The sequence below is a fragment of the Ceratina calcarata genome, unplaced genomic scaffold (assembly GCF_001652005.2).
Source record: "Ceratina calcarata isolate Rehan_Ccalc_2016 unplaced genomic scaffold, ASM165200v1 scaffold586.2, whole genome shotgun sequence".
In the NCBI taxonomy this organism is placed as follows: domain Eukaryota; kingdom Metazoa; phylum Arthropoda; class Insecta; order Hymenoptera; family Apidae; genus Ceratina; species Ceratina calcarata.
The window spans coordinates 230,032-250,617 of NW_017177087.1; the positions used below are offsets into that span (position 1 = coordinate 230,032).

General features: G+C 39.8%; 4 protein-coding genes across 7 annotated transcripts; 2 read left to right on the top strand and 2 right to left on the bottom strand.

Annotated features, from left to right (window-relative positions):
- Nucleotides 1–210: 210 nt before the first annotated feature.
- Nucleotides 211–10,608, bottom strand: Lrt (Leucine-rich tendon-specific protein). Of its 2 annotated transcripts, XM_026817526.1 has the most exons (6): nt 10,518–10,608; nt 9,321–10,407; nt 3,200–3,557; nt 2,400–2,714; nt 1,963–2,295; nt 211–1,731 (listed from the first exon to the last, which is right to left on the bottom strand). In XM_026817526.1, exons 3-6 carry the CDS (start codon nt 3,554–3,556, stop codon nt 352–354), a joined length of 2,385 nt encoding a protein of 794 aa, XP_026673327.1. In that variant the 5' UTR covers nt 3,557; nt 9,321–10,407; nt 10,518–10,608; the 3' UTR covers nt 211–351. The 2 variants fall into 2 exon arrangements, with proteins under 2 accessions (XP_026673327.1, XP_017888129.2); XM_018032640.2 differs by lacking the exons at nt 9,321–10,407; nt 10,518–10,608 and adding an exon at nt 5,652–5,672.
- LOC108629779 (IQ and AAA domain-containing protein 1-like) lies at nt 3,906–9,309 on the top strand. Its single transcript, XM_026817534.1, has 8 exons — nt 3,906–4,276; nt 4,570–4,722; nt 4,786–4,955; nt 4,988–5,209; nt 5,330–6,208; nt 6,582–6,931; nt 6,999–7,247; nt 7,974–9,309. Exons 1-8 carry the CDS (start codon nt 4,131–4,133, stop codon nt 8,409–8,411), a joined length of 2,607 nt encoding a protein of 868 aa, XP_026673335.1. The 5' UTR covers nt 3,906–4,130; the 3' UTR covers nt 8,412–9,309.
- Nucleotides 10,457–17,584, bottom strand: LOC108629728 (uncharacterized). 3 transcript variants are annotated; one of them, XR_003389765.1, is made up of 9 exons: nt 17,474–17,584; nt 17,114–17,156; nt 16,785–16,912; nt 12,659–16,699; nt 12,090–12,247; nt 11,811–12,015; nt 11,610–11,732; nt 11,270–11,538; nt 10,457–11,191 (listed from the first exon to the last, which is right to left on the bottom strand). XR_003389765.1 is itself a non-coding variant. In XM_018032563.2 (8 exons), coding segments are annotated over exons 1-8 (4,824 nt in total). In that variant the 5' UTR covers nt 17,476–17,584; the 3' UTR covers nt 10,457–11,414. The 3 variants fall into 3 exon arrangements, 1 of the variants encoding a protein (XP_017888052.1); XR_003389764.1 differs by having other exon boundaries at nt 10,457–10,836; nt 10,973–11,538; XM_018032563.2 differs by having other exon boundaries at nt 10,457–11,538.
- A 168-nt stretch (nt 17,585–17,752) lies between these two features.
- Herp (Homocysteine-induced endoplasmic reticulum protein) lies at nt 17,753–20,577 on the top strand. Its single transcript, XM_018032569.2, has 4 exons — nt 17,753–18,210; nt 18,570–18,955; nt 19,027–19,362; nt 19,437–20,577. The coding sequence occupies exons 1-4, from the start codon at nt 18,076–18,078 to the stop codon at nt 19,723–19,725; spliced, it is 1,146 nt and encodes a 381-aa protein (XP_017888058.1). The 5' UTR covers nt 17,753–18,075; the 3' UTR covers nt 19,726–20,577.
- The last annotated feature ends 9 nt before the right edge of the window (nt 20,578–20,586 follow it).

Genomic DNA, 20,586 nt, shown 5'->3' on the forward strand with positions numbered 1-20,586 from the left:
ATCAAGAAACTTGTATACAGAAATTGTAGATCTCGTCGTCCTCTACAAGAAAGGTTCTATACAATTTTCCCGTAAGTCCAACGGTTTAGGAGTTATTGGCAAAAAATGAAAATTTGGAAGAAATTGAAGGTGTACCCCTTGGAAAAATCTCGGAAAAATCGAAAATTTTTTTTTGTGGTTTATTATTAGCAATGTTCTTCCGACGTCTGATTTCTTTTTAAAAAATGCGTTTCTGAAGTGCATAAACTTTTGGGATTGACTGTATAGCCAGTACATCCTTAATTCCCACTTTCAAATAGTTAACAACGATAAGCTGTAATTATTTACAAAAACTGGAAACTATAGAGTAAATTAAACTTTCGTTGTGGCTAACAATTTAATATAATGCGCTTTGTGAGTGATCTCGAATTCCTGTGCAGGTAGGAAACACTGCGTCTGTATTCTAGGATGTCTCACTCTCTTCGCGACGCTCTTACCGATCACCGCGAGCGTGATTAACAGCGCGCAACTGGCGCCTATTATCGCCAGAATAATGATCTCTGTATTTTGCTTAAATCGTTGGACTTCAACGCAACGCAGTCTATCGCGGTTGTCTATGAAATTCTCAATAACGTCCTCCTCGTTGACTTCGTCGAGGCTCGCGCAGACTTTGTAGCGACCGGGTAACAAAACGGACAACGTCATGAAAGTCAAGCTGCAGTTAAGCTTCTGCTTATGCACCGCGGATTCAGCGTCGAAAACAACGACCGATAACTCGCATCCTGGTAAGTTCGACTTCTTCGAGGTCGATAAGATGACGTCAACGTGTAAAAAGCCTTGCTCCGACATATTCACGTGCACACCAGTTATTCTGATGTCTAAAGCTACCGAGGGCTCTGATACCTCAAGTTCTTCGTCTTGTTGCGGTTCCCGTTTAGTCTCCTCCAGAGTGATCACGTCACTGCAACCCAAACCCAAGGAAACGTCGTCGTAGCTGGTTGGCACTAATAGTACCACGCAGTAGCGATATTTATGACCCGGTTGCAGGTGCAACGAACCAGGTATGGCGACCGGAAGTGAACAAGGATCTCTCATCATACGTGAATCGCAATGAAGCGAACTGGAATCCATTTGTACCTCGTTGTCATCTATAGTCTCGTAGACGATTAAGGTGTCGCATGTGTATCGCTCCGTACACGGCTCTACATGCCACAGAAGGTTGATACCAGTCGATTTGTCATAGTGAAACTCTTTTAATGTTAATTGAGCAGCAGCCAAGGGGAGTCTGGTCATAATCGGTGGCGTCGGTTCCCCGCAGAGGAGACTTCCGGGAGAAACTTGCGTCAATATACCGTTTTCCAATGCGGGCGGAGTTGCACATACCGCGGAGGACTTGTCCTCCTCGTTCAAGCTCGAGTTGCTCAACCAATTTGCAAATTCTAAAAGCGTGCAATCACAGTTTAATGGATTATCTGCCAAGGAGAGTCTTTTAAGTCGCAGCTTGGAAGTGGGTACATCGCTGGCAACCATCGTGATATCGTTATCATCGAGACGCAGATCTTGAAGGCTCTTTAAAGGCACTACCAAGTCGGCTGTCAGGGATCGCAAGAAATTGTGCGTCAGGTCCAGAGTCGTCAATTTCTCCAAGTGCGCTAGGGAAGCGCTCGACACAGCAACGATCCGATTGTTCGCCAAATCAAGCCTGATAAGGGTCGACAAATACTTAAACGAATGATCCTCTAATACATCGATCTATAAAAAAAATAAACGTTTTCGATACTTATTGCTTTTCCTGTCATTATTAATAAGTATAGTACGATATGACTCAAATATTGGAATGAGCTGATACTTTTAGGGGAGAAGAGATGGGATAAAGAATCCTGAATGTAAAATTTTATCTACGGGTCTTTATCCTCTTTATTAGATATTATAATTTCAATTCACTCTGACATTTGGCTCATATCATCTTATTAATTAATTTACCTGATTATGACTCAAACTGAGAGAAGTTAAATTCCTCACTCCTAGGAGGGCTCCTTGCTGTACATTTATCAGCTCGTTTTCGGATATGGTCAGGGTACGTAACCGCGGCATTTGGGGAAGGAGATTCGGGCCCATCGGACCTAACAATAAGTTATTCGACAAATCGAGTTCCTCCAGACTCCTCAAACCCCTGAGTGCCGACAACGCTGATACGCTTAGACGGTTGCCGCGCATCCTCAAAGACCGCAGTGTAGGAAGGGCAGCGAACACTTGGGGCGATAATTGCGACAGTAAATTATCGCACAAGTCTAAATAAGTCAAATTTGACAAGCCCTGGAATATTTAATAACGCTGTACAACATTGCAAGGAAATGAAAGAAGTTTTTTCATATATTGACACATAGAAGTTAATTTACATATTGTAATGCAAATTTTACCTTAAAGGAGTCAGCTTCCAAAGTCTTTAGCTTATTCTGGGACAAATCCAGCTTCTCCAGACCGATCAGGTACGAAAGAGCAGCTGTTGGAACGGAATCTAACAGATTGTTCGGGAGTCCCAGTGCTTGAAGAGGTGTTACGATGCCAATGAACGCATTTTCGTGAACGCGTCTTAATTCACCGGTGGATATGACGAGCCCGTGGAGCGCGACATCCTCTAGGAAACGTGCTGGTAGTAAGGAAATTCCTGTCACCGTCACGTCCAGCAGAGAGATCATCCCTGGTCGACTGAACCTTAAGTGTCTGCTGATGGTCTGGGCAAAAATCAAACTCCGTGCAACCATAGATTCGACTACTGAACTCGGTTCAGATTTCGTGTCTTACAATCAGATTAGCGCTCGCTACGGATCATTCGAGGTAGTGACAAATTTAATTAGTCATCATGCGTTGCGTAACAAGGATCATTTGACACGCGGGTGGCATTGTGAGATAGGATTGTTCGCCGGTGTAACCGGTAACGGGACATTCGAAGCAGCGAGCGCACACGGGACAGAAGAGAGGCCGCACAATAGTCTCTTGGACAATGCGGCTTGTATTTCATTGGCAGCCTGTACACCCACGCTCGCCTATGTTGGTGGATAGTTTCAAAAATCGCTGACCTCGATAATATAATAAATCTACAATGAATTCGATCGTCGCGATGCTTTTAAATTACTTGCAAAACGCGGAGAACTTCTTTGTGTTTAACAAACTCCTCTTCCCTGTACTGCTGTTTCAATTTACTCTTGACAATAATTACCTGCAGCGCTGTCCTATCGCCGGTGCATCTCAACGTATGTGGAAAGTCGCAGGAGCACTCGATGCCTGCTTTTGTAATATTTGGACACTCCCAAACCGTGTCGGGCGAGGACGCGTGGGATGAGTCTTGAATATTTCCATCGTTCACAGTTTTCACGGTGTTTGACGAATTAATAACCAGCGTACCCTCGACTTTATTTAAGGTGGATACCGTTGTGGTTGTTATCGGTATCGAGGTGGTCGAGATCACCGCGTTGGTGGTCGCACCGTCTTCCCGGAAATCGTCCATCGTTGCGGCCATGCACCACGCTGTTGTTGCTAACAATAAGATTACCAGGCATTCGGACCTCCACAGCATCCTGAAATATCCAATATCGAATATTAAAAAGGAAGCGAGCGATGCTACCATGAAGAATAGAACGTACGCGTACCCATCTTCATGGATGCTACGTTAAGTCACTCCAACGTGGAGTAACTTTCTTAATACCGAAGCAAATAACATACTTCTCTGTGGTATGCAGAAATATATAAAATATATGCAATGTATAAAAAGATTTGTTAAAAATTTTTATTGGTTCAAATTCTGAGGTGAAAAATAAATGTCGCATTTTTTAATTTCTTTATTGGGGTCACTAATAAAAATTTAAAACATCCCGTTCGTAAATCCAAGTAAGTTATTTGCTCCTCCTTGAGTGGAAGATCTGCAGAGGTTTATGGAAATTACAGAAGCTGAAAAGGTGGATAGGAACTCCTTATTGAAATAGATCGTCGTAAAACGAGTGCCGACTGAATTTCGTTCCGTTTCCTTTGCCTTGACATTTCAATACCATGTGCAATTTAGGCTAATCCAATTCCCGGCCATCCAAAAATTTACAACCCGAAAATGGACAAAACATAGTAATTCTAGCAACGCATCAAAATCATTGAGAAAAATGTCGCATGCCTATTACAAGGAGATATGGCTCGTAGCGAGAGACGATTTAGAAAAACTGCTACAGCTGGACAAAAGGTTGCAGGGTCAAACACGGAAGAGAAATGCAAAACAGTGTTTGGATGAATTGCTCCCGTTATATCTCAAGTATGAATTCTTCATCGAGTTTATCCTATCGTCAGTTGCTATTAATCGTATTGCAGATAAAATAATTTTGAAGATGTAGGGAATCGGTAGTCCGATTGGGAGGATTTGAGTCGTCGGTCAGTTGAATCGTTTAATTGCTAAAGCGATCGACCGGAAAGCTGAAGTCCTCGAGTTCAGTTCCCGGTTCAAAGGGAGGGATTGACCGACTCTTTTTCTCCCATGAACATAAATTTCCTAGGATAGGATATTAACGTATGCGGTCAACTTACAGATTGATTTGATCGCATATTTAGATACCGGAATCTAGTAAAAAGGCTAATAGTTTGCCATGATCAAATGGTACAGACACAGAAACGAGACCTGATAAAACGAGTTCTGGACTGTGCCGTCGGCCGAATGCTGGAGTACAAGCGAGAACTCGTTAACTGGACCTACTACGATTACGAGTAGGTACTTTGTTTTCATGAGATTTCTATCGCGTACAAAAAGATTTATTGGTGACCGTCAAGGTGGCCGGATGACTTCATGAATCTGTTCAAATACACGCCCGACGACGTGGAAATCACCGTGTCTGCGATGGGCAAAGACATCATTGAGCAGCGCAAGGAACGTTTTCAAACATTGATGGAAGATGCGTTTAAAAGTAAATTATTCAAGGTGGTAACAATCAAAGTGGTTGGTCGTACGACGGAATCATATTTTCAATAACAGTCGAGGAGGAGCCGACGGAGCTGGAGGAAGTTCAAGAGGAACTCACGATAAGGGGACGAAGAAGAAAACCGAAAGAAGATATTCTAACGAAGATACCATCGATTCTTATAGAAACACCGGAACAAATAGCCGCTCGAGAGGCTCAAGAGAGAATGCACAACACGATATTGATGATTCAGTGCCACGAAAGAGCAAGAATGGGTCGTCGCGTCGGAGCCGAGGGTAGGAGTTCGATGTACAGATCACATTTTAATTGAAATTTCATTTAGACGATGTCTTTCATTAATTCAAATTTTCATTAAAACAAACATTTAATGAAAGAAACGTTTTGATCTAATATAGTGCAACGGATGTATAATTACACTAAGAACGTAGAAGTCGGAATGATAGTACCAAAAAAGTTACACAAAAGTATTTACATAAATGCTGCTAAAACGATACAACGGGCCTGGAGGAGATACGTGGCGCATAAGAAAATGAAGAAACGGATCTATCGAACGGAAAAGTTATTAGGCATGACGATTCCCAGCCGGAAGTGTAATCAAGTTTTTCTGAAGGAGAAACAAAATTTCCAGGATAAGTTAACGGTGATGCCCACATTCGCTGAAAAGATTGTGAAAGCGACAAACACTGAGAAAACGAGGGTAACATTTTTTCCACTTACCCTAATAATAATTAACAGATGTAACTGTGTTACTGATGAACTCGTGGTTCGGAAGCTGTTTAAAATTAGAGGTCCTGGTCTCATGGAGGACATCACGGACGAGATTCGGGAATGGTTCATACTGTGGTACGACGAGGTTGGACACTTCCACGCGTATCCGGCTGAAGAACTCGGCGGCAGCGTATTAATCGCTACGGGAGAATACATAACGCCTCAGGAATATTTGGCGCGAAGGGGGCAGCCGGAGGCAGAAATGAAAACGGATAAAAAGGCAAAGAAAAAGAGAGAAATCCCTTTGATACGAGAAACAATGGCGTTCAATCTTCTGACGGACGCTAATCAGGACTTCCTCAATTACTGGAGCTTTCGGGACTTTTCACACGACGAACAGAGCAAAGTATATCACGATCTAATTAAAGATAAACTTTGTTACGAGCTTCAGTTGGAGATGAGGAGAGCTGTCGATGAGCTGATGCGATTAGAGCTACAAAAATTGAATAGAGCTTTGCAAAGAGACTTCAAGGCCGATCAAAAAACACTGGAGGTACCTAAAGAAGGTATTCTCAAAATATTATTTATTATTAGAATATTTTGTGATATACAGGGGTATCATTTACGTATGATACTAACGACGGAAATTTGGTGAACCAATTTGTACATTAATCCATCATAAAAGAGTCCTCATACTTATTGAATTTCTTATCCTTACAATTAAAACCTGAAAATTTCGCCATGGAAATTTGCATAGAAAATAATAATCACAGTATAATTACTCAATTAACGTGACTATTGCCACACGTTAAACTGGCCCTTTTATAGCAACTGTAGTAGGCGTGCATGCGCAACGACTTCAACTTGGGAAAGGCTTCCAGTTTTCTTGCCAATCGATTATTTTTTCCCAACGTTGAGCTCGTTTAAAAACTGATACAGGAAAGAAGCGTAGAGGCAAACGGAAAAAAAAGAAACGCGACCCATTGGCAGACGTTGGCTCCGAAGATATTTTCAAAGAACTAGTCAGAGCTGATATCATCAAAAGTTACCCAGAAACTTGCGTCAACGACTGGATCGGTGATCGTTCATATCAAAATTATGAAGCTGATCGCGAGTTTCGAGACTACACGTATCGAATGGGTGAGGTGAAACAAACAGTGATGAACTACTGCGTGCTGCCCCTCAGCTCGAGAGAAATTCATCAAGTAGCGCCGTTGACCCGAGCCGTGTGTATCTGCGGGCATCCGAGACATGGGAAGAGCTTTTTAGCGAATGCGATCTGCTCCGAGGTTTCTCTTTTCACTGACTTTCCTCCAAAAAGAATTTTCAACGAGCTAAAAGTGAAAAAAAAAACAGGTCGGGGCGCTGTTAATCGACATGACACCGTCGGGATTGGTGGACAAATATACGGGACGAAGAAACGAACGTAGTCTGATCAACAAGATTGCGAAGGTAGCTCGGGAATTTGCTCCTTCTGTGATCTTCATTGACAACGGAGAGAAGACGTGGGGGAAAAAATTGTCCGCGGAGGACAAGCTGATGAAGCCGAAACGATTCGCGCGACACTTTCCTAAACTGGTGAAAAGCATCAAGCGTGGCGATCAGGTGACTTGAGACAAGACCAATGAGCGCAAATTCGTGCGATTTTTATTCATTAATCTATTGGTAGCTTGCGCGATATATGATTTCGATACGATTGCTATATGATCTGAACAAGAAGATGAAAAACAGTCGCACGGACTAATCATCTAATCTTATAAATCTGATCAAAATGTAGGTATCTGTTTCCTTAAAGTTTATTTAAAAAGAGCAGGCCGGTGTCGCAACCGATGCAGAGAGTGGCTCGCCTAAACTGGCATGGAATTAAAGCCGGTGATCTGGTAGCGCCCACTTTATGAAATTCTTGTTATTCCTGTTTCAACTCTTTCACCAATATGAATGAACCAGCTCAATAAGCCGGCGTTCCCCTCTTTCTCTTTCTCCAACAGTCCCGATCGTTCGGTGCTGGTCATCAATGAAACACCTCCTACCGAACAACCGGAACGTAGGTGGTTACCGAGCTAACGTAGGATTCAGAACGTCCGGTGATTTCGGACCGATACTGTTACTCATTGGCGTAGAAATCCTATAATATTAAATTAACAGACGCCGCATGTATGACACTAAATCGAGAATCCTAGTTAAGTTAAGCATAACTGTTGCAGAAACTATTCAATTCAATTGTTCGATATTATTTTCGCCCAAGGAGTCCTTAGCTACTTTCTAAAGAATATAGGCTGCACGGATTTTTGCCATGGTCGTTCGATCTCATCGGAACGTGATACTTTTCAGATCCTATTTCTCACGACCTCCTCGGAACCATATAAAGCAACAACACCCTTCATCAGGATCCACGACAAGTTCATAATGATTCCACTCACGGACTACAACACGTTATACATGTTTTACAAAGATCTGCTGATGAAGTATCATGCAGTCGATCGTAATATCGACGTATCCTCGCTGGCGAAGATGTCCGTGGGCATTCCGTTGGAATTTATAAAAAACGTTGTGGATAACGTCCTAAATCTTCGACGGAGGATCAAGCTCAAGTTCAAACCGTTGCACGAGTCGGAAATAATGGAGGAACTGTTGAACTATGTGCAACCTAAAGCGAAAACGCTGGCCGATTTCACGAAGTTTGAAAATCGGACGCCGATGGGTAGGAGAAGAGTCAGATATTTAGCTGCGGAGAAGCTAGCGCGAGAACGTGCTCTGAAGGCGCAGTAGCAGACGAAATGAAGGAGATAAAGTAATATCGATAAAGGGGAGATCGTAGCGATCTGGCAAGGAACCCTTCACTCAGATGAAGAGAATGGAAACGATAGAAACGCGCCAGGTGAAACGTGGGATGCAGACGCATTAAGAGACAAGGCTGTAGTATTTTTAATGAGCACCTTTTTCCCTCGTTCACCGTTGGGCAATCAAAGAAAACTGAGTCTTGAAAATAAATTAGAAAACGGCCGGCGATGGACACGCCGGACACGGGTATGCGTGTAACCACGATTGAAAGACAGTGACCTTTCCGGGAGAAACGTCTTTGGAAGAAGCATGATCATCGATTGAGCGATTCCTTCTTTCTTTCGTATCACGATTCGCCAACGTCCGTCTCCGGACGTGAAACTGGTTTTCGTCTTCGTGGGATGCTAAAAACGATCGTCGAAAAACAGGAGATAGATATAGCAAGAATATATTCGTGAAAAAACTTCATAAGCTCGTGCTCAATTCTAGAAGAAATAGATTTCCACGGACACTCGTTGCTATTTTTCATGCTTTTCAATCAAGATAAAAAGCTTCGCGATATTTCTTGATCCAGTAGAAACAAATAAATAAAAATAATTAAAAAACTATTGTACTATTAAGAAGAAATCAAGTTTAATTAAATACTTCCCTTAGAATCAAATGTAACTCCAATTAAAGATAATATTAAATACTTAAACGTGCATCATATCTAAAATCGTTTACAAGTACTGATTTATAATTCGGAGTAACCGACTATTGAATGAAAATCATGTTAAGCGCGTTACGGGTCTCATCGGAGGGATGGGTATTACGAGGGGGACTAAGATTACATCCACCTCCGAGGCTCATTGTCAGAGATTTCTACGTATGTCTATGTATATACAGATGTACACCTACCTATGGCAATGTGTGTCCCTTTGATCCGGGTTTTGCGGCCCCTGCGGCTTCTCTTCACGCGCGGCTCACGCACACGCGGGTGGTACGTCGTAGCACTCACGCAGGCGCACTCACGCATCCAACCCACGTTGCCTGTTGCATACAGGCAAGACACACGTAAACGGCGTGAGTGAAGCACGAGCGGACCAATCGCACGCTCGCCAAACCGAGAGAGCTGTCACAGAGCCATAGGCGCGGACCCGGTGCGAACTTTGAAACCGCGTCGTACGAGCGGACCACGCTGTCTGCCGCGAGTTTCGATTCAAAATAAGCGAGAGGAACAGGAACACCCACGCCAGTGACGTGTTGGCGGGTGCATCTTCCGAGCTTGGAGCTCCCTTTTTCCGAAAACCTGTGACACCGTCCCTGCGTAATTGCACGTCCTCGAGACACACTTCTCTTTCACGAAGGGATTACGAAGGTAAAGTTTATAAAGCGGGATGAGGAACGATCGTACGACAACGTTGTGCTGGCACACACTGTTCGCCAAGCATGCGGTGGGTACCCGTGCCGAGAAAACGTCGCCTCCGCCGTGTCCACGCGGTGGGGACGCCGCCGGTGCGTCCGTCTCTCTGTGTCTCTCGTTTTCACATAGCATAGCCATGTATGGAACACGGGACGACGTTCTCTCTCCTGGCCCCTACGCCCACTTGCACGCCGCTGCCGTTGCTGCTCCCGCGGCTTGCTGCTTCGCGTTCTCATAGTCCCGCGAGCAGGTATCGTCGGGTCCCGACGCACGTCACCGAACCAGGTTACAGGTTGTGCAGTTCGTCGACGTTGTCCTGCTCCGTCAAGTTTCGTCGCTCTCGTCTTGTTTCGCGGGAGACTTATCTCGGAACCGAGCCGCGTGCTATTCACGAGATCCTCACGCAACAAGCTCTCGCGGTATTTTCGAATCCGCCGCGTCTCCGTTCGATGATCGCGGCAACTTTTAATGATTCTTCGTTCATGTTTGATAGAACACAGGTATGACTAGGAAACGAGAGCGTAGGATGTTCCGGAAATAGAATTTTCGTAGGCGTCGTTCGAGGAATCCGGGGATGGAAGCCTGAAAACGTTCACGATACACTCTAAGAAATTATATTCAACACGTTGAATACGTAAAAACTTGGCCTCTTTTTATTTAAACATTTGTTTTCGATTAGTATACTGCTCTACCAGTAATTCCACAAATGGTGCGTGTATGTCATCGGGTTTCGTCTCGTGTATAAGAGGGGGGAGAGGTGATGGGACTCCGAAGGTCTGCAGGATCTTCATAAAATGCTCTTTGATACTGGAAATCGGTGTGGACGTTACGAAATCACGTAAAACCGGGCCTTCACGCCCACGCAAGTAGGACTGGCGTTGCCACGGTGAAAGAAAGTTTGACTTCTTTAACGAGCCGTGTGTTTATAACGCATTAAGTTGAAAGTAGGACTGAACAGTATTACTGAACAGCGTAATTTACTTTTACGCTTATCAAAATTATTCGGAAACACTTAAACAGAAAAAACAGTAAGAGTAATCATTGATCGGTGGGAGGCTTCCGAACGCATTAAATGTTCTTTTACATCTCCTATACAGATGTTTGTATTATATACTAGTTAGATGACAAATAGATAAAATATTATTACCGTATTTATCTACGGCGGTTACTTCCTGAGAACAAGTCGCGGAAAGTCATACGTTTCTGCGAAAGGCTGCTGTTCACACGATACCTACTATCGAAAGGATCGCAAATGCTTGCACAAAAAGCTGAATCGGCTAAACCGGCTGCATCGGAGAACTAGTTGATCGACCTGTACTTGTAACGTTTACGTTCCTACACTTTTCCGTACGAGTACAAGAAGAAACTGCAACGACATGTACGCTCGTTTAAAAAGGATTTTAATCGCCCTGGATAATTTTAAAAGCAATTTTATTGCTCATACCTCTGCTAAAAAAATATAAAACATTTTACATCTTTTTTATAAAACATATAAAATTACCACGACATCATTTACAATTATAAGAATTCCATTATACAGATATTTAATCGTAAGTATTGCATTTCATTCCTGCGACGTCTGTCTTTTTTTATATTTGGTTAAGAAAATCCTCTTCTATGGATATGTAAGACTTCACGTCCTGTATGAATCTCCTCAAGAACTTATGGTCCCTTTTCACGTTCGTTATCAACTTTTTAAGGGCATTATCGTCTCTGTAAAATGGTTCAGTTTTTATAGTAAAGTAATTTGATAATATCGTCTGCAACAACTCGTTGAAACTGACCTCAAAGAACCGAAGAGAGAGTGAACCGAAACATCTTCAGGTCCAATTTTCTCAAACGGTTTAATGTTTACTGTAACCTTTAATATAATATTTTTCCTGTCCGATTGTGATATGAAGGAAACGCTATAATGTAAAATAAAAGTAAGATGCGTATATTGTAACCAAGAGAAAAAGTGATAGACTCTTCTAATAAATTTGTACCTATCGCGTGTGAATTCCATTAAATTTAGATTTTTCAATCGTTCCAAATCGAACATGAAATCCATAACTATTTTTACTTCTTTTGAAATGTAATCCAATAATGGTAAAATATCATCGTAAACACTAAAACGAGATAACAGCTGCGTGGTGTCTATCTTTTCTATCATTAGCCGATGAACCATACTTATTAATACGTCCGCATCCTCTAATAAATAAAAATGGAGGAATTATATTAAACCCGAAAGTTCTAATTACTTTAGACGTATCCTTCAGACTCACCTGGTAAACGAGATATTAACTTAATCTCTTTAATAGACCGAAAATTACAACGTTCTTGCAGATATACTACTACTAATAATGAGCATGATATAAAACCGATCACGAACAACTTTTTCTTATCGAGATCCTCATAGAACACTTCCCAAATAATATCGTCGCTAAAAATAATCTTGTATTATTTACTTGCTGCATCGACGACACAATCAAAGTATTAGATCCAGGAATGGGATCAAGTACCTCACGAACGGGTTCGAACTTTGATTGAATTCGATCTGTCTCTAAGTACTTCGGAAAACAGGAACAGAACTCCTACGTACAATTGAATTTGTTCAGATATTTTGTCAGAAGCTTTCACAAGTACTTTGGTAAACGGAGACAAGTATCTTCTCGAACATTATAAGTACCTATTCCTAGGATTTAGGTTCCTTAGGATTTCGGTTTGTATAAAGTGAATATTTTTCAAATATAATTATTAAACGTATGCAATGAGACATGATTGTTAAAATTGACTCGGTTTCGTGAGTACATATTCAACTTGATCTCATCCTTAACTAAATCCATTTATTTACCTCTTCGCGCAAACTTTCAACTTGCGTATAACATTCTCTTCCACGGAAAGTGTATAATGTTCAGCATCTGCTTCGTTTGGCTCATCGTTACTTTCTTTCAATTCACGTTCGTGCGCAGGTTCGATTTTTGGCGAAGAGCGCACTTCGATTTGATTTTCTAATTTAGAATTTAATGTACAGGTGGGTCGCAGATTTTGTTCTTTATTCAGAGGAGGAGAGTTCTCATCGCCGTTTATCGTTGAAGACGAACATTCCAAAACTTGAATGTCCATATTGATATCTCCATTATCTAATAATTGAGGTTTCGGAATTACATCGGTTCCCGCTATTCGATCTTCTTGTTCAATCTTCAAATTACCTAAAGTATTACCAGCAGACGAATTTTTTGTTAAAAATGTTTGCGATTTAGGCACGTTTCTTAATACATTCGCTTCAGGATGCTCGAATTTCGAAGCATGTTCATGGTCATTATCGTTATCTTTCGATAAAGATATTACTTCTTCCATAAATTCTTGATCCTCATTAATATTCATCGGTGTATTTGACAAATCATTCAAACATGAAAACGAAGGTGGTTTGATAGATTCTATGTCTTCCAAACCACTGGGCATTAATACTTTACTGTTTTCTACATCGAAGTCTTCATCATTTTGCGAATTTTGTACATCATCTTGAGAACTACTTGCTTCTTTATTATTTATATCAATGTCAATTTCGCAATGTCTACTATTCCGATTCCTATTAACTGTAAAAGTACAATCGTTAATTGATGGTTGAATTACGTATGTCCTTCGATGTGATGACTTAGTTAGGGTAAGCGCAGGTATCTTAATCTCCGAATTTACAGAAGACGCAGAATTAAGTGCTGCACAAGCTACTTCTGCATTACTTGTTTTTACAGCTGAAGCACAATTCTCTAGCTGCATTGACTCATGCAAGGCCATGCTAGATTTATTATTTGCGAAAGTCTGAATTTCGATTGAAACAGATCCCTCTGCGTCATCGTTTTCTAAATTTTTATACATATTGCAATTTTGTTTATTTGAAATTGTATCAAAATTTGTAGCATCATTTTTTTCGAAATTTGACAAACTTGTAAGACCTCTATTTGCAATCTTTTCTAATGGCCTTTCAGTTTTAGTTAAATTTACATCAGCATCTTTTGTGCGAATTGGACTCCGTTCTTGGATTACAGACTCAACGATCTCCACAGATTTTTGTAAATCTTCTTTTTGAACACGAGTTTCCGCACTAAACGGAGTTTCTATGATTTCCATTGATTTCAATCGAGTTTCCGACTCAACGTACGGTTGTACTCTGCTCACAGCTTCTGTAAATTCCATAGATTTCTGTGAATCTTCTTCTCGAATAAGAGTTCGAGGTCTTGGTACAGCTTCTGTAATTTCCATCGATTTCAATAAAAGTTCCGGTTCAACATGTGGTTGAACTCTGCTCACAGTTTCTGTAAATTCTATAGATTTCTGTATATCTTCGTCTCGAATAAGAGTTTGAGGTCTCGGTACAGCTTCTGTAATTTCCATCGATTTCAATAGAAGTTCCGATTCAACATGTGGTGGAACTCTGCTCACAGCTTCTGTAAATTCCATAGATTTCTGTGAATCTTCTTCTCGAATAAGAGTTCGAGGTCTTGGTACAGCTTCTGTAATTTCCATCGATTTCAATAGGAGTTCCGATTGAACATGTGGTTGAACTCTGCTCACAGTTTCTGTAAATTCTATAGATTTCTGTATATCTTCGTCTCGAATAAGAGTTTGAGGTCTCGGTACAGCTTCTGTAATTTCCATCGATTTCAATAGGAGTTCCGATTGAACATGTGGTTGAACTCTGCTCACAGTTTCTGTAAATTCTATAGATTTCTGTATATCTTCGTCTCGAATAAGAGTTTGAGGTCTCGGTACAGCTTCTGTAATTTCCATCGATTTCAATAGGAGTTCCGATTGAACATGTGGTTGAACTCTGCTCACAGTTTCTGTAAATTCTATAGATTTCTGTATATCTTCGTCTCGAATAAGAGTTTGAGGTCTCGGTACAGCTTCTGTAATTTCCATCGATTTCAATAGGAGTTCCGATTGAACATGTGGTTGAACTCTGCTCACAGTTTCTGTAAATTCTATAGATTTCTGTATATCTTCGTCTCGAATAAGAGTTTGAGGTCTCGGTACAGCTTCTGTAATTTCCATCGATTTCAATAGGAGTTCCGATTGAACATGTGGTTGAACTCTGCTCACAGTTTCTGTAAATTCTATAGATTTCTGTATATCTTCGTCTCGAATAAGAGTTTGAGGTCTCGGTACAGCTTCTGTAATTTCCATCGATTTCAATAGAAGTTCCGATTCAACATGTGGTGGAACTCTGCTCACAGCTTCTGTAAATTCCATAGATTTCTGTAGATCTTCTTCTCGAATAAGAGTTTGAGGTCTTGGTACAGCTTCTGTAATTTCCATCGATTTCAATAGGAGTTCCGATTGAACATGTGGTTGAACTCTGCTCACAGCTTCTGTGAATTCCATAGATTTCTGTGGATCTTCTTCTCGAACAATAGTTCGAGGTCTTGGTACAGCTTCTGTAATTTCCATCGATTTCAATAGAAGTTCCGATTCAACGTGTGGTTGAACTCTGCTCACAGCTTCTGTAAATTCCATAGATTTCTGTAGGTCTACTTGCGGAAGAGATTTGCTTGCATCTCCATTAACAAAGTTTGCATATTTGATCAGATCCTCCGTCGGAGTAAAATTTCGTGCTCTCATAACTGCTTCAGTAATCTCCATCGACGCGTTTGGAAATACTACAGTTTTTTCTGATGCTGGTTTAATCATGACTGAATCGACATTTTCGCAATCATTGTTTGTACCAAGTGATGAAACCACCTTCGTCATTGTCATACAGCTCTCCGGAAAAATATCAGTCTCGTTTCTTATTGAAATAGAAGAGCATAAATGTTGAGTACTTCGTTTAGGTAGTTCTAAATTAATTTCTTCTGTAGATTTTGGTGATGTTGTTACAACTGTGGTAAATTCCATTAGTTCATCATCACAATATCTTGTTTCATCAAATTTAACGGTATCATACATTTCTGGGTCATATTTCAATTTCTTAAAGTTATTACTAAAGCTTGTTTCATTTCTATCTTGGACGCTGATCATAGAATGTACGTTTATTGGGACTGCCTCAGTCATTTCCATAGACATATTTAATACTTTCGTTATTTCATCCTGAGTCAAATTATTGTATTTATTCATTGGGGTTTTCTGTATTACTGTTGACCTATGAAATTTCTGAGCAACTTCAGTGAATTCCATTGAATCATCAGGAAGAATGTTCCTATTTTCTTTATCCTCTAGAAATAAATTTGTAGAGCAACGATTCGTTTCATTATAATATGACTGCAAATTGCAACGTACATCTGCCTTTGCTGCATCAAACTGTTGCACATTTATTGATTTATCTTTAACTATATCTTCTGTTCTATTATTTTGAATACAATTTAATTCAAGATATTCAGTATTACAAGTGCCTTGAGTAAATTCCATGCATTTACTCTGAACAGATTTACTGCTTATTTCATTACAAACCAAATTATGTACACGTGACCGAGATAATTCTACTACTTCGCCTAACATTTCTGCAGTCTCATCTTGATATACGCTAATGCTTCCAGATATACGACTATTACTTTTAAGCTGCAAATCAATTGAGCATACATTTTCATTCTCTTGAGCATCATGAAACTGATCTGACAATGCCGCTCCTATTATTGCGCTTTGATATCTTATATCTTCAACTACATCTTCAACATGTACATTAATCTGTTCTACATTAACACCTTCGTTGACTGAATCATTGCAAGAAAATTGCACATTACTCGTTTCTCTATGGATTGAAACACTTTCTTTGGACACATCTTTATCCTCAAATTGTTGTTCATTGGAACCGCATGGAACTTTAGAAATGCTACTTAAATCGTGCTCCTCATACGTATTGTCCCATACAGTTCCTTGGTCGACGGAATTACAAAATTCTCTGTACAATAAATTTTGCTACGCATTAATTCTGCTATATGGAACAAATCTGTCTATAACTTATGCGCAATAAGTATTGAACTCACTTTACATGTTTCTTCTCTGCAAAACTGACGCGTCGTTTAATCTTTGTTGTCGCAGGACTACTTTCATTGGATGAATTATCGAAATTTAACTTTGTCAGAGGTTGACGACGCTTAGGAGTCTTAAGTATCTATTGTTATAAAAGTAATTATGAAATAAAATTCTAAAATGATAAATCAAGCTGTTAAATTTGATCATGCTACATTAAGTTCCTAATTAAACCCAGACGATTTTAAATAAATAAGAATTATGTTATTAAAAAAATTATATGATTAAAAATGGTAAATGATCAATGTTAATGTGATTTATTTGTTTTAGAAGAATTACTTACAGAAGACCTCCTCGAGCTACTTCTCGTAGATCTCGTGGGAACCCTGCAACATAAAAGCATTGTGTTAAAAGTATATTAACAATAAACAATGCTACATTGATATGTTGTGATTAGTACCAAAACCAATACCAATGCTTCATACAGGCAGAAATATTTATCTGAACTAACGAAACGAATGAATTTAAAACAATAACAATTGTAAATTTCCTATGTAATTATAGATTGTATACTTGACAAGTTGAACTTATATTTACTCTATTATTTACTGGCTGACGTTATTTATATGTCGAAATATATAATGAAACAATTAAGTGGCCGCATCGAAGATATAGATAATGAAATAAATGAAATAATACGTACATTTCATTACATTTAATGTTTATTCACAAACACAGTTCAAACAATAACTGATAAACTAACGCGAACTAACGAGAACTTCGAAGCAGGAGTCGGGTGTAAACGATTGCCAACTACGTTGCCGCCAAATTTGCAGCTACGATAATGCAGTTTTCATGTGCGCGAGATCGAAGGAAAAATTCACTTGAAGATCGGCTCGCAACGAACCATAAATAAATTGTAATCTCCGACCAATGATAAGTCGCCAAATACGTGATTCCATTTAGTGACGCTTATAAAAATATATTGGCAATTAAATATCCGTTCGTGTCACTCATATGGGTCACGGAAACGCGCTCCTGGATCAGCAATGAGTTTGTTCTAATCGTGGCACAACAAATAAACGATACGAGGAGGGGAATTTATCGTAAGTCGGCGAACTGAACTGACAGGCGAGACAACGCGGTCCTATAAAATTTCAAGAACACGGAAAGAGATATCGCAAGCTCGCCTCGGTAGCATCGTTAATTAAATATATATAATACTGTCCGTCGTGTACGTGTGCATAATTGACAGTGGGAACAGCTGATCGAACGAGACCCGAAGGAGAAACATTTTTTTCGACGATGGACGGAACGGCCGTAAAAGTAATAGTAAAAGCGCCGAATCAGCAGATTAAAGATCAAATTGTGAATTGTGATATTGGGTGGTCTGTCGGCCAATTGAAAGAACATTTATCCGACGTTTATCCTAGTAAACCAGTAAGTTCTGTTGCATGTACTCTTTTTTTCTATCGCATGAAATTTAGTGAAAGTCGCAGACTGTTGATTTCTGGTGAAAGCAATGAACGATTAACGATACCTTTATTTGAAAGTACATACAGTATTGCGAACATTTTTCATTTAAAATATTGTTTTCGAGTTTTGTATCGTACAGACGTAAACCTTTAAAACGCAGTTAATTTTTGTTATCAGTTCGAGATAACGTTCTATTCGTTGCCAGCTATAACTGAATATGACTAAATCATCAGCAGTAAAATAACATTTTCGTTAAGCCTGCGACCTGTCATAATACCATGACACATTATAAACAGAGATTAATGAATGATTTGTATCCTCAGGAACGGGCAAGCCAAAAACTTATATATTCGGGGCAATTATTAAATGATTCTGCATACTTGAAAGATGTACTAAGGCACTGCGATGGACAAGAGAATCAGACCTATATAGTTCACTTAGTCTGTGCCATGCAAAAGACGCCTGCAAATAAAACTGTGACTGGCCAACCTGTGGAAAATACGAATGTCACTGCAAGAAGTACGACGGAGCAAAGCAGATTAAATAGTGGAAATAATGTACAAAATCAAAGTCAGAATGTGAACAATATTGCAATGCAGCATGCTCCTGCGCAGCTGTACTCTACACAATATTATGATCCAAGGAATAGTCAACAAATGGCATGGATGCAGCAAGCGTACACTCATTACTTTACGCAATACATGCAATTGTAAGTGGCTAGTACTATGCTTCGGTAGTTTCGAGATATAATCAACGTGTCCATTTATAATGTTTTAATAGGATGGCAGCACAAGGAATACAATTACAGACCAGCATTCCGTACGTTCAGCAAACGAATATTAATACGAATGACAGTGTTCAAAATCCACATGCAAATAACTTAAACAATAACAACAATGTGGGTGATGAACAACAACAACAACAACAACCTGCTGCTCAAGAAGCCGATGCCAATGGTGGGAATAATGGTGTCGGGGACGATGGCGCATTTAACAGGGATTGGCTAGATGTTTCGTACATGTTGTCCAGAATTATCGTTCTATTCACTATAGTATACTTTTATTCGTCCCCTCTGAGATTTCTTATTGTCACGTTTCTTGGTTTCGCAATGTATTTGTAAGTTACATATTTATTACGTTATACACAAGCATAAAAGGGAATCAATGTACGAGGAGATGAATGTTTTACAGATATCAGGGTGGTTTCTTCCGGGTACAACCGATTCTTTTACCTGAAAATAATAACGCCAGAGTAGATCGGATGGAGAACAATAATCAAATGCAATTGCAAAATGAAGCTCCGGCTCCTCAGCCCGTGGTACAGCAGCAAAACGGTCCGGTGCCGACCATACAAGCAGAGGCGAGAACAAACGCGAACGAGGAACACGAAGAGGAGCGGCCTGGTGCACTCGCGTTCACTTGGACATTCTTCAGTACATTTTTCGCGTCTCTCATCCCGGATCAACCGAATGTTATTTAATTCTAAGCGGCGGTTGACTCGCCGCACTCGATACTTTTTTGTAAATTTAATTTTCTTGTTAAAAATATTTTTTAGAACGTGACACTAAACTCTCTGAGGTGGTCTCATTTTGCATATAAATTTAATGAATACTAGAATCACAAGGAACGTTGAATATTGTGAACTAACGAGGTGAAACACATAGTTTTGAAGGAGCTTCACAGATTTTCCAAGTCTAAGAGTCCTGTATACTATAATATGTATGTATAGGTATATATATATGTGCAGGCTGGTCCACCAGATATTATCATCTCGATTTTCATCATTATTATTATACGTAACAAAGAATGTTTATATGTAATGTTGAATGGTTTCGAGAGAGGCAGATTCTGGTGTTGTGAACTATTTTGTAAATGGACACATAGAAGAGACATGAAGATTATCAAAAATTTTTTTAAATGGGATTGTATAGTTATTCCTGCACTGATCGATGAAGCTTAGTACCCACCCATGACCATTACATATAAACATTCTTTAGTACGTATGATAATAACGAAAATCGAGATGGTAATATCTGGCCAACTAGCCTGTATATTAAATCTACGCTTAAAATAAATGGGATTTTTATAAATATTTCCATCGGTATTTGTATATGTAGTTGTAACAATTTTCTGTGTTACTGTTATTCATTGAGACTACCTCAGCGCGTGCGAACATAATAATAATCATTTGATAGAGGATGCCTCTAGCTTTAATTAATAAAATCGCTGAGAAAGTGATTAGGACTTGTTGTATAATAAATATTTCTGTTTTTGTTTTTGTAGTACGTAAAGGTACAACGAGAGAAGAATATATACTGTGTATATAAAAGAATTATTGTAG